The following is a 14,725-nucleotide window of genomic DNA, read 5'->3' as shown; positions in this document are numbered from 1 at the left end:
AACATAATAAAATAGAAAAAAGTTGATTGCATGTGAAACTACAAATCTATCATGTACAACTTGTTATACCATATACATATATATATATGTAAAATGAAGTTATCATGTAACTTTTTCCCCTTTTTTCTCCTCCCCCACCCTAGATTTGAATGTAGATGGCCACCATTAGACACAAATATATTACATATTAAAATCATTCTATACATATACTTCTATTTATCAATTCTTCCTCTGGATGTAGAGTCTTCCTTCATAGGTCCTTTGTAGTTAATTTGAATATTTATAATAGTCTAAATGACTTAGTTACTCAAAATTTTTCTTAAAACAATATTGCTCCTACTGCGTACAACATTCTCTTGGTTCTGTTTATTTTGCTCTTCATTATTTCATACAAGTCTATCCACGTTTTTCTAAGATCATCAAGCTCATCATTTCATATAACATGATCATATATCACAACTTGTTCAGCCATTCCCCAGTTGATGGGCATCCCTACAATTTTCAGTTCTTTGCCACCCAAAGAGAGCTGTTATAAATATTTTCGAATATATAGGCTCATTTCCTTTTTCCCTAATCATCTTTCACAACAGTCCTAGTAATGGTATCACTGGGTCAAAGTGTATAGGCAGTTTAATAACTCTTTGTGCATAATTCCACATTGCTCTCCAAAACACTTGGAGTAGTTCACAGTTCTACCAACAGTGAATTAGTGTCCTAATTTTTCCACATCCCCTCTAACATTTGTTGCTTTCCCCTTCAATCATTTTAGCCAATGTTTTACTTATTTTTGCAAATCTCTTTAATATCTGGCTTAACAGAAGACAGCTGTATTCTCCTATCTCCTTTTGCATTCAATCTGTTGTGATGTGTATTTTTGGTTAAAATACATGAAGAAAATCTGAACTAGCACAGATATTTCATGGTTGGAAAAGGGCACAGCATTTTAATAAATAATATATGGAGATAGTTGTGACCTTGATACCCCCCCCCCACGAAAGTCTTGGGGACTCTGAGAGCTGCTATTGTAGAGGATACTCTCTTTTAGGTATGGGCTGGACCAAATATCCTCTGAGGTTCTGTAATTTCAATATTCTTAGGGTTCAGAGGATTTAGAGAACATTTAGTTCAGCCTCTTTCTGCTCTCTCCCCCATTTTACATGGGAGGACACTAAAACTCAGGAAGGGTACTTAGATCTGCCCTCCATCCCACTGAGGTTCAGCCAATACACAAGGAGGGGAGGCCCAGTGGACACAGCAGTGGCTATGGCCATGGTCCACTTGTAATGCCAAGTATGTTAGAAAGGTGGGCTCCTGTGCCTTAGCTTGCTCATCTCTAAAGTGATCATAATTCCCTCTGCCTCAAGGTTGCCTTTATACCTAAGGATAACTGAAATCTATTTGGGATAAGAGTCAGGAGAATGGGCTCTGTCATCACCTGTCTTTTCATCTGTAAAATCAAGTAATTAGATGAGGTGATTTCTAAGGCCCCTCCCAGCTCTGGTGGTTTGTGATCTAAGGCCCCTTCTAGGTCCACATTCGCGGTACAAGGTTCCTTCCAGCTCTGAGTTTCTATGCTCTAAGGCCTCTTCCAGCTCTGCTACATTCGCCTTTTATGACTGGACCTCCAAATGGGCCCAAGGAACTGTGCCAGGCTCTGGCCTTTGGCTCAGAGCAGCCCTGCTGGGGTGGCAGCTATCAGCTAAGTCTTTATAAGGTCCATATAAAAATCAACTGGACTAAACTGTGGCACATTTCCCTCCTAAGTGAAACCAGGCTTGGCTCCTTGCGATGGACTGTCTCATTCTATACACAAATGCATGGATGGCTTCAATCAACTAGTTCTACAGGGCATTAGAACCAAGCCCAGGTTTTGGATTTTGAATAGGTGGGGAGTTAATGTTCTCACTATCACAGCAGCATTGAAACGAGACTGATAAAGTAAATTAGGTTGTGGGTAATGACCATGTAGGAAAGAGGGTAATTTCATTTGTATTTCTGGGGTTTAAGCTACTGAGAACAAAACAAAACAAAACAAAGCAGCTGCCCTGAATGCTCAGGAGAAATTCTTCATGAGCCAGTGAAGGGTAGCGTTTGACTGCCTGCTCACTTCTGGTTTATAAATACGGGCTTAGTTCCTTGGGAGATAACATCACGGCCTGCGGAAGGAAAGGCCTTTCAGGGTCACAGAAATGGATACTAGAGGCAGGCACAGCTTCCAGATGAAGTAGCAATGTTTGCAATGGGCTGGCGGCTAGCTTGCTCCAGAATGGTCCACCCTGAGGTTCTCTCCAAGAATACAAACAGAGGACAGCCTGTTCTACCGTGCTCATGCTCAGGTGATGGGGGATTTCTGGGACCAACCATTTTGCCCTATTACAGATTATGCTGGCTCAGATATAGGCTGCCACAAATATAGGCTATACTAGGAGACTGTTTGTAAAGAAGAAAAATATATCAGTATATGCTAAAAAATGATACCAGTTTAGGGCAGATACAGGTTTTACACTAGTTAGATTTGGGCCAAGTATGCGTAATATCTGAAGCTGGTGCCTGCTGGATGGTTCAGGGAAATATATCTTCTGTGCAAGGGTCAAACTCCCTAAGTATGGGAGGCGCTGCACTTAGAAGGTAAGGTCAGCCTCCAAAGGAATTTGTGACCCTATGACCTCTTAATTAGGTGGAAAGACTCACAGTGAGTCAGAATGTTGCATTTGTTCATTCTTTGCTTCATTCATTCATTTATTAATTCGATATACATTTTTTTTCAGAACCTACTACATGCAAGGCCCTTTGTTTGGTGCTGGACAAGATGTGATGGATACAGACATAGTCCTTGACACAATGGATATTATACCATAATGAGAAAGAACAGGAATATAGTTTATGCAAATAATACATATGCAGTAACTATATATGTATATATATATATATAATATATAATATATGAGCAAGTATGTACATGAGAAAAATATAATGATGATCTAATAAGGAAAAATCACTTCCAGCTGTAAGGATTAGGAAAAATTTCACAGAAGAGATAGTATTTAGAATCATAGGTGCTAGCACTAGGAGGGACCTTAAAGATCACTGAATCCAACCTTCTCATTTAATAGATGAAGAATATGAGGCAGCTAGGTGGTGCAGCGGATAGAGCACCCTGCCTGAAGTCAGGAAGACTCTTCTTCCTGAGTTCAAATCCAGCCTTAGACAGTTACTAGTCGTGTGACCCTTGGCAACACTTAACCCTGTTTGCCTCAGTTTTCTCACCTGTAAAATGGGAATAATATTAATAGTACCTAGAAGGTTGTGAGGCTAAAGAGATAACATTTGTAAAGCACTATACAAACCTTAAAAGCACTTTATAAATGCTGGGTATTAGTTATTATTAGATGAGTCCTTGAGAGGTTAAACAATTTGCCCCAGGTCACCCAGTCATTTAAATAGTTGACATGGAACTTAGAACTGGGGCTTTTGGTTCCAAATCCAGTCTTCTTTTTCACTCTGCTGTACCATACAGAGGTGAAATGTTGCAGGAAGCAAAGATGCTAAGGCAGGAAGATGTGAACCCTGTTTGGGAGACGGTGAGTAGTCCAGCTTGCCTACTGTATAGTTTATGTATGAGATGCTGGAAGGAGCATCACCTTGTGGTACATCCTCCTGGCTTAGGAGTGTGTTCCTTTAAATGAAGTGGTATGATCACATCTGTGCACCAGGGAGACCAATCTGGAAACAGTATTGTGGATAGATTGGAAGACAGGGAAAATACTGGAGTCAGGGAGTCTAATTAAGAAACTATCATAAATATGATAGAATACTGTTATGCTGTAAGAAACGATGAAGGGGATGGTTTCAGAAAAACCTGGGAAGATTTTTATGAACTGGTGTAAAGTTAATTAAGCAGAACCAGGAAAAAAAATCTACACAGCAATAGCAATATTGTGAAGATAATCCACAGTGAAAGACTTAGTAACTCTGATCAACACAATGACCAACCACATTCCAAAGGACTAACCGCCTTCAGAGAGAAAACTGATAGACTCAGAGGGCAGATTAAAGCATATTTTCCCTTTTATTTATTTTCCTTTTTTTGGAGCATAGCCAATGTGCAAATATGGTTTATATGACTGTATATGTAGAATGGGTATCATATTTCTTGCTTCCTCAATGGGTAGAGGAGGGGGTGTAGGAAGAGTGAGAATATGGGACTGAGAGTAAAAATTAAATTACAAAATTTAAAAACTGTTAAAATAACCCAAGGGGAAAGTTATAAGGGCCTGAACTAGGGTGATGGCAGAAGGACTAGACAAGATAGATCAGATGCAGGGATACTGGGCAATAGAATCAATAGGACATGATGACTTTTTGGTTGTGAGCTATGAGGGAATGGGAGGACTACAAGATAACTGTGAGATGAGGAGCACTTAGGTTAGAATTTTCTTGTTCAATACTTGCAATGGACAATTTCTTCTGAAACTGAAGACCTGAGAATGGAAAGAGCTTCCCAGGGTTTATACAGTAAATTAGTGTAAAAGCTGGTGTTCAAACCTAGGCCTTCTGGGCTCCCAGGTCAGAGTTCTCTCCAATTTGGAATCAGAGAGCATCTAGTTCAACTTCTATCTGAACAAAAACCCCTCCACCACATTCCTGAAAAGTGGTACCTAATGGAACATCCACATGGGTACTCCTGGGATTCAGTCCTGGTGATTGGCTCCAGAGAATACCGTTAAATACTGCACCACGTTAGAATGGGCACATACAACTCTAAGCCCATCACCCTCCATGTTTAGGACAGTGTGCTCATGTGCCCTCTGACCTTCCATCATCAGGTTTAGGGTCTGTTATTTTTACAATTCACATTATAATAGCAAAAATTCACATTTTGATAGCATTCTCATATCTGCAAAGTGCTTTCCTCACAACAACCCTGGGAGAAAAAGTAATGTAGGTATTATTATTATCCCACTTTACAGTTGAGAGAACTCAGCTTCATAAAGGAAAATCACTTAGATTTGTAGACTATTAAATTTGAAAGGGACCTTTGGAGATCTTCCAATCTAATTTTCGTTTTATAGAAGAGGAAATAGAGGCTCAATGTCACCTTCCCTAAGGTGACACATCAAGGAAATGTCAAGGGGGAAACTAGAATCCTGGTCTCCCAAGTGCTGAGTGATTTCTTCTTAGGAGGGGAAGATCTGTGGGGACAGATACAACAGAGATGACTAAACTCCACTCGACATACCTCAATGTGGGACATTCTGTCTGTAGTTATGTTTTTGTCTTATGCTGGGACATGTTACTGACTGTATTGTTAAAAAAAAAGGCTATTTCTGGTTGTGATTTAGATGACAACTTGGATATTTTGGAAAATCTCTGATTTCATTTTTGTAGGTATAGATCCAAGCCCTCCATGTTGGTCTTCTAATCCTATATCTGCTAACCCTGTTTGCCCATAAATACTCCATTAGAGGAGCTACTAAATGATTTTCTTGGTTAAATGTAAGATGTGGTCTGTCTCATAGGTAGGCGGAGTAGGAAGCTACTATGTGGCATGATTAAGGAATGTCAGGAAGGCTCCCCTTCCCTAAAATATTTCCCCTATCATTGATGTATGAGATTTTTCCATTTAGTGATTATTTCTTTGGAGTTAAACATTGTGGCTCCTCTTTTTTCTGAGGGGGGAGAGGGGAACAGATTCAATCACTAACACCATTCTTGGCATTAGTTTATCAGGGCTGAGACATGATGAGCCTGTGGAGACACTACATTAATCACTACAAGCCTGGGAGAGGTGGGAGTATGGGGATAATTGGACTGCAAGCCTGAGGCAAGATATGGTAAGAATGGAAAGCAGGCACTGAAGAGAAATTCAGCTGATTTCACAAATTTGTTGAGAGCTAGATCTGATCTCTTATCCAAGTTCCATAATAACTGAGAAATTCAGACAAAGAGCACTCACTTAGGACTTAGGAGACCTGGTCTGCCACTTACTGATTTTCTATGTGGCCCTAGACATAATCATTTAGTTTCCTCCACTGTAAAATGAAAGGGGTTGGACTAGATGGCCCTGAGGTCCCTGCTTTATTCTAAGATCATCTGTTCAAAGGTTTTACCCAGCTCTAACATTTTCTGATTCTCTGACTTTGGGGTTCTGTTGTGAGAACTCCCTTTCTAAGACTCATTTCCCCATTAGTAAAATTAAAAAAAAGTTGGCTTAGGTGAACTGTAAGTTTCCTTTTAGCTCTAGTATTACACAACTGAAGGTTTTTTATTTACTTTTAAGTCATATTAAACCTTTTCATAAAAGAGAAGTAGCTATGACAGGCTGTGGTACATGATTATAACGGAATACTATTATGCTATAAGAAATGATGAGCAGGTGGATTTCAGGAAAACCTGGAAAGATTTACATGAACTGATGCAGAGTGAAGCGAGCAGAACCAGGAGAACATTGTACACAGTAATACTGTGTGATGGCCAACTGTGAATGATGTAGCTATTCTCAGCAATACACAACACAAGATAATTCCAAAGGACTCATGATGAAAAATGCTTTCCATCTCCAGAGAAAGAACTGATAAGAGTCTGAATGCAGATCAAAACATACCATTTTTCACTTTCTTAGGGTTTTTTTTTGTTTTCTTTCACAATATGAAGAATATGCAAATGTGTTTTACATGATTACACATGTGTAACTTAAATAAATATGTAATATGTAAATAATATATAATAAATATGTACATAAATATAAATAAAAAAGCTTTCCATTTCATGGAGAGGGGAGGGGATGATAAAGGAGAGAATTTGGAACTTAGCATTTAAAAAATGAATGCTAAAAATTGTTTTTACATGCAGTTGGGAAAAAATAAAATATTTTTAAAGAGAAAAATAGCTACATTATGCTTTACTGTTAACATTTAAGGTCACCTGCAAATTCAGGAATTTGTGAGTCCTCCACTTCAAACAATAGTTCATCATGAATTTGGGCAAGCAACCTAAAAAAAAGAAGGAAGAAATATGCTTAGTGTCTTATTCACCAAATTCTCTTAGCAAGTAAATGGGAAAAGTCTGTAATTTATGCACCTTACACCACAGCAGATCACAATCACACTGACTTAATGATCTATTTTAGGGACTTGTTTAAGGCCCAAAAGAATTAAATGACTTGTCCAGGGTCACACAACTACTAAGTGTTGGACAGATTTGAACCCAGATCCTCCTGACTCCAGTTAAGCCCTGTATTATCTACTACTCCATAGACTGCACAGGGCTTAGAAGAGAGTTAGAAGGGTAGCAGTGGAAGCCTCAGTTATGGACAGCTTTCTCAAGGACTTTAGTCAGGATATGGAGGAGAGATATAGGATGGGAGCTAGTGGGAATGGTAAGATCAAGTGGGCATATTTCATGGATGGAGAAGATCTAGGCATGTTTGGAAGCAGCAGAGAAGCAGTTAATAGATAGGGAGACTGAAGATGGGGATGGTAGTGGAGGCAATCTACTGCAGAACGTGGGATGGGATTGAGAGTGCATGTAGAGTGATTTGCACTGGTGAGGAGAAAGTCCACTTCTTTATTAGAGAGGGATTCAGGAAATAGTGGAGGAAGATAATGAGGCAAACTATTTCTAATTTCCTGGCAATTATTTGAACACTTGAGGGCTCTTCATCCTTAGCTCTCCAAGAAATTATTTCTGTTAAAATTTCTTTGGCTATGAAGCAAAATGTTGGAATTGGACTAATAATAATAGTAACTCATTTATGTAGGATTTTAGGTTTTATACATCAGTCTTATCAGAAAGGTCATCCACACTTTATACAGCACTAATGGAGACTCAGAGAGAGAAAGAGACACACACACACAGAGAGAGAGAGAGAGAGAGAGAGAGAGAGAGAGAGAGAGAGAGAGAGAAAAGGACCTGCCAAGGTCCCACAGCTGGGAGGTGTCAGGGCTAGGACTAGAAATCCAGTTCTTCTGACATCAAGATCAGTGCTCTCCCTTGTTTGTTCTTTCCACTGCTAACATGAAACCTTTCTTACCTGATCTCTGTTTTCCCAATTTTCCAGTTTCCTTCATGACATAGTTTGGACCATCGATTTCACATGGTGTAGTTTGTACTCTAGTTCTTTATGTATTTGGTTAACTCTGCTTCAGCCCTCTCCTCACCCCCTATCAGATTAGAAACTTTTCAAGGACAGGGACTTGGTAGCCATGAGGCTTTTTAGCTACTTTGAGTCCAGCTGCCTCATCTGTTAAGGGGGAATAATGATACTTGCATTCCTTACCTACCTGCTTTACAGGGTTGTTGTGAGGATCCAAAGAGATGGTTTCCATACAATATTTTGCTAACTTTCAAGCATTATGTAAATGTTCTTAGTACAGTGGTGGTTTCCTCTTTGTGTCCCGAATGCTTCACTATCCTATTCTGTAAATTCATGACAGTGGACTAAATCTCTAAGAGCCTTTCCAGCTCTCCCAGTCTACGGTTTGATGAAGCACTCAGGTCTTTGACCCAAGGAAGCATCCAAAAGAAGTCTGCACGTGATCCCTGCTGTTGGCAGGCTTACCATGTGTTTGAGGAAACAAAACTAACATGCTATGCTAGTGTACTGGGCACCACATGTGGTAGGTCCTTATCAAAGCATCTCAGAAGGTTAGAGCTGGAAGGAACCTTCATCCAACTCCTTCATTTTACAGATGAGAAAATTGAGGTCTAGCAAAGCTGCCAGATATGCCAGAGGTCACATAGGTAGTAAGTAGCAGAGCCAAGATTCAAACTCAGGGCCCCTGATTCCAAATCTCTTTCCACTGAATAAGTACTTGAGATGAACATTTCCTGATTTTATGCTAATCGTATTCCCATCTCTTCAGGGCAACTTATTTTAATCTATATGAAATTTTGTACCCACTTGACCCTAAAGATGTGGTGAAGGTTCCTTGAGAAAATGATTATACCTGGTGTTGTAACATAAGCATGCAGAAATGGAGAATCCAGTTGGCAAAACATGCCTTGCAGGGCCCTGCAGTCTGAGCTGACACATGCAGATGCCTTGAGAATCCTACCTGATGATGACCATGATAATAAGTGGCTCAAGAATATACAGATCCCTTAAGACAGCCCTAGGAGGATGCTCCCCTGACCTCTTCTTCCCTTTGGCCAGGCCAAGTCCTTTAAAAGGCCCAGAAAATGTCTCATGTCTTCTGGGAAGCCTTCTCTGACTACTTTAGTTCACAATGACAAAATCATATAATTTTTTTCTAGAGATCATCTCAATCGTTTTAAACACCTTTACAAATAAAGAAACTGACATGCAACAAGGTTAGGTGCTTTGCTCCAAATTTACAACATGAATTCATTGTGGCAGGGACTAGGTCAGTTTTCTAGGCTCCTAGACCAGGGATTTTTTTCATTGCACTTCTCCATCTCTCCATCTTCTCTCTCTTCTCTGAGTTCCTATTGCACTTCTAATCTATGTCATACAGCTTGGCCCTTATCTTAAATCATTTTGGGTGTTCTCTGTCAGTTAGATCATAGGCTCCCTGAGGTCAAGGACTATGCCTCATGCTTCCTTTGTATTCCTCTAGTCAAGGGGTTCTTAACCTTTTCCGTGATGTATAGTTTGCTTTAAAAAGATATATAATAAATTGAACAAGTTACTTTTAAAGTTGTCCTATAGTCTCCATTTCCCTATGGACTTCCTTCTGTACTCTTCTGTACACTGTAAAAAGTACTTCAATGACCTTTTTTTTTCATTTCTGTTTCTAGCAACAATTTCACTATAACCTCTCTTTCCTACAAATCTCCCTCTCCCAGTAAAAAAAGGAAAATACAATCCTTGTAACAAATAAGTATAGTCAAGCAAAAAAAATCCACATATTTTCTATGTCCAAAAATGTAGGTCTCATTCTGCTCCAGAACCACTCTATTAGGAGATAGATGCCATGTTTTTTATTGGTCCACTGGAGTCTACTGGTTGGTCATTGCATTGATAAGAGATCTCAAATCTTTCAAAGCTGTTTCTATTCACAATATTCTTATAATATAAATTGTTGTCCTGGTTCTATTCACTCCACTGTACATCGTATTCATACAAATATGCCCAGGTTTCTCTGAAACTATCCCTTTTGTAATTTCTTATGGTACAATAATGTTCCATTATGTTATATTATATTCATATTACATAATTTGTTCAGCCATTCCCAATTGATGGGCATCTCCTTTGTTTCTAGTTCTTTGCTAAAACAAACAAAAAAAGTTGTTGTAAATATTTTTGTAAGTAGCTTTTTCCTCTTTCTTTTTTTTCTCCTTTTTAGGCAATTGGGGTTAAGCGACTTGCTCAGGGTCACACAGCTAGTAAGTGTCAAGTGTTTGGTCTGAGGCCGAATTTGAATTCAGGTCCTCCTGACTGCAGGGCCGGGGCTGTATCCACTGTACCACCCAGCTGCCCTTCCTCTTTCTTTTTTAAAAAATATTTTTATTTCTTTAAATATTTCTTAATTACATGTAAAATTTTTTAATATTCATTTTTTAAAAATTTGAGTTCCAGATTCTCTTCTTCCCCTGGCCCCTTCCTTACCCTTTGAGAAGGCAAGCAATATGATATCAATTATACACATGAAGTCATGCAAAACATATTTCCATATTAGCCATCTTGCAAAAGAAAACACACACACACACACAAGAAAAATAAAGAAAGTAAAAAAGTATGCTTCAATTTGCATTGAGAGCCCACCAGTTTTCCTTCGGGAAGTGGACAGCACTTTTCATCATGGGTCCTTTGGAACTGTCTTGGCTCGCTGTCTTGATCAGAGTAGCTAAGTCTTCCACAGTTGACCATCCTCATAACATTGCTGTTACTGTGTACAATGTTCTCCTGCTTCTTCTTACTTCACTCGTATGAGTTCATATAAGTCCTTTTTGTCATCTTTTCCAATCTGATAGATGTAGGTAAAACTTCAGAGCTGCTTTAATTTTCATCTCTCTAATTAATAGTAATTCAGAGCTTTTTTTTTTCATGTGGCTGTTAAATCACTTGGATTTCTTCCTTTGAGAACTGCCTGTTTATACCTTTTGACTTTTGTCTATTGGAGAACATCTGTCATTCTTACATATTTAAATTAGTTCCTTATATATCTTAGAAATGAGACTTTTATCAGAGAAACCTGCAGCAAAGACTTTTTTTCCAGTTACTTATTTCCATTCTAATTTTAATTACATTGATTTTATTTGTGCAAAAACCTTTTAATTTTATGCAATCAAAATCGTTCATTTTTATCTTCTATGATCCCCTCCATTCCTTCTCTAGAATTGAAATCTTACTCTGTCTGTAGTTACAAAAAGTATTCTCTTTCCTGCTTCTCTAATTTATGTGATTTTTATATCTAGGCCACGCATCCATTGGAGCTTATTGTGTTTTTTAATGTGAGATCTTGGTCTAAACGTAATTTTGTTAGATTCTTTTCTCATTTTCCCAGGAGTTTTTATTAAGCAGTGAATACTTACCCCAGTAGTTGGGGTCTTTGGGTTTCTTGAATATTGTCTTGCTCTGTTCATTTGCTTCTGCATGCTGTGTATTGAAGCTATTTTCCTGATCAACTTTTCTATTTTTTTAAAAGCAGTATCAAATAATTTTGTTCAGTCCTCTTTCCCCTAGACTATTCTAGACCATAAGAAATAATTGTGATTGATTTACACTTCCTTTTCCCCCAAAGAACACAGGGAAGCAGACAATCATAGAGGCATTATAGTAAAAATAAAAAAAACACCAGACTTAGAGTGGGGAGACCTGGGATTGAGTCCCTGTCCTGGTGTCCGCTGGATACGTGACCCTCAGCATGTTACTTACCATCTCCGAGCTTCAAAAGGACTGGACAAGGTACTCTTTAAGGTCTCTTCCAGGCCCCAAAGTCTTTGATTCTATCATAAGCTGTGCATTAATTTGTATGTATTAAAAATGGAGGCAATGGGGGAATTCTGGCCCCTCATGCTGACAAAATTTCATCTGCCTTTGGGCAAATGTGGACAATGGAAAAAGGAGGATGACTTCAGATGCAGCACTATGAATAGAATTTTTGAAAGGTCAAGAGAAAGACAGGAACTGAGACAGTGAGAGAAATAACTGCAGCTGAGAGAATCTGCTTCCCGAGCTGCTGCAGAGGTTAGATTCAGAATAGTCAGGAGTTGCCCTGTTATGGCATTGGCCTTTGGGGCATTTTGTCCAATGCCTCATTTCACTGCTGAGGTTTTCAGAGACAGAAAGGAACATGAGTAGACTCTACAGTGATGTTCTGAAACTCCAGGAGAACAAAGATGCTGAGTCCTGGAGGCAGTGATCCTTAGGTCCTAACTATTTATATAGGCATGACCATGGAAATCATTGAAGTTTTTTCAAAGCACTTTAATCTCTGTTAATTGCCCTTGTTCGGCTCATATTTCACAAAGTGCGAGGTCTCTTAAAAGACAATGAACTCCAAGGTAGTTTTCTGTCCTGATCCCATGACAGGACTGGGACACTGAAAAGAAGGGAGCTGGCCTCCAACATAAAAGGGTTTTTTGGTTTTGGGATGGCTGAACCTGGAGACCAAATAGTCTGTGTAGCCTACGTTACATGTGAATAATGTTTACTATTTATTAGTCTAACTTAAACTGCATGTTTAAATTGTGCTATTGAGTAAAGATTGAAAAATGAAGCCAAACAAAAGAGAAGAGAGAGGGTATGAGAACCGAGCTAGAGACTGAATAAGTTATACTTTGGGATGAGAAGCCAGGATATAACAATGATGGTGGAATTACTTGATTAATGGTCTAAAGGCCCTAATGATGATCAGAATCCAGGTTGCTAGATTTTTTTATACTTGTAAAATTTTTACACTCCCTTTTTATACTTGTGACATTTATATTTTGTATACGGTGGAGTTAGATAAATTTATGTAAAGACACTAATTGTATAACCACAGATCACCATATTCCATCTTGTATGTACAATGGGGTAATAATACTTGCCCGTTTGACATCCTTGTTATAAGGAAGGCACTTTTATCATGTTACATAAACGAAAGTTAATATTATTTTTGTTGTCACTGAATTCTTCAGTACTAAGGGAGAGTTTGGGATTTAAAATCTGTAACGTATGGTTTATAGGACATAATGTTAGAACAGGTTTTCTAAGCCCAAACACATCACATGGTAGCTCCTTCCTCTGTAAAATTAGGGAGCTAAACTACATGATATTGAAAGTCTTTTTTGGTTCTAAATCCTAGGATCTTAGGAAACCATTATTGTTAATAATAACAACAATTCACAATCATATACACATTTTCTTCTGGCCTAGCTAGTACACATTTCCATACTTCCAGGAGTGATGACTTTTTCATCAGTGTGGACACTTTGATTCAGGCTGCAGGTAGCCCTATCACACCTTAGTGGAAAGTATCCACGAGCTGCTGCGGTCAGACTTACGCTTTCTTCTGGTGATGAGCCTCTGCATTGAGCCAGGTCCTCCTCTGACACATAGTGAATTACTAGGCCTGTACTAAAAGGCTTCCCCATTTGGTGGATCTATAGAGCGTGCACTCCTTTGGAAGAGTCTTCAAGGTTACCCCCATTTCACAATAAGGCAACAAAGGAGGACTGTAGGGGACAGTATTGCACACAGTATTGTGGGCATGTTATGTAAGAATGCAGCCAAAACCTAGTCTGAGGATGAGAGAGGCTAGAATACGGTCATTCAAGAAAGATCTTCGTCATTCAAAAATCGATCAGTTGGTGAATTAGATTCTGCTCCTGATCAGAAGGAGAGAGAGGGAGACACAAACAATGGGAAGCCCTGCCTGAGTCTCTCAGCTGTTCATACTCTTCTCTCAGATCATAACGTATTTATTTTGTATATAAATCCTGTATTAACTTGTATGTGAACAAGCTGTCACCTCCCATAATTCCTGGCCTTGCATCCTCAGGTCCAAGCATATTGCTTGACATATCATAGGTGCCTATTGATTGAGTTATGGATCGATGCAGTACTTTACAGTTTACAAATCACTTTTTCCACAGCAACTCTGTAAGACAGGCTTAGGTTTTTGTTATTTTTTTTGGAGGCAGGAGGAGATATCTAGATTGGTTATTTTTTCAGTGAAAGGGCTCCCTCCATGTGAAAATTCCCTCTACTAATGCAGATCAATAACACACTCACAATTTATAGTTTTAGAAAGTTGCCTGGAGTACACTAAGGTATTAAGTGACTTGACCATGGTCACATTGTTACAGGTAAGAGCCAGGACCTGAACTCAGGTCTTCCCAATTCTAAGACCAGTCTCCTATTTCCATGCTGCTTTTCGTGAGACAGGCAGAATATTTCTATAGTATCCCCATGCTGTAGATGAGGAAACCGGGGTGAGAGATATTCTGACCTTCCCAAGATCACACTACTACTAAGTAAACTTACTATTGGGACTCAAATCTGCTTTTCCTGATCTCTTTCATGGTTATGATGGGATAAAATAAAGACCATATATTATAAAATGCAGTTAGCTTAGTGTGAACATCAGAAGGGCCAAACAGATTCTATCTTTGAATATTGATCCCATCTTGTGCTGCCACACGTATTCTCCTCCATCTTATTGTTTTTCTGGTACTCATGTATGGGAAATTAGATTATATAAGGCATCTATTGTTTCATACATGTAGGTGGATGTACTTAATTAACATATTTTCATTTTATGAATAGAGGACCCCA

General features: G+C 38.8%; 1 protein-coding gene across 1 annotated transcript in view; it reads right to left on the bottom strand.

Annotated features, from left to right (window-relative positions):
- POLN (DNA polymerase nu) overlaps positions 1-14,725 on the bottom strand; it is a 329,088-nt gene that overhangs the window by 16,629 nt on the left and 297,734 nt on the right. The window contains exon 21 of the mRNA XM_078148556.1: positions 6,925-6,992. Coding sequence (XP_078004682.1) covers positions 6,925-6,992 — 68 coding nt within the window. The remainder of the gene's footprint in view (positions 1-6,924; positions 6,993-14,725) is intronic.

The sequence above is a fragment of the Phascolarctos cinereus genome, unplaced genomic scaffold (assembly GCF_003287225.1).
Source record: "Phascolarctos cinereus isolate Bilbo 61053 unplaced genomic scaffold, phaCin_HiC Scaffold_9;HRSCAF=440, whole genome shotgun sequence".
Lineage (NCBI taxonomy): Eukaryota > Metazoa > Chordata > Mammalia > Diprotodontia > Phascolarctidae > Phascolarctos > Phascolarctos cinereus.
The sequence above is the reverse complement of the archived record's forward strand: the minus strand, read 5'-3'. Positions and strand labels throughout refer to the sequence as shown.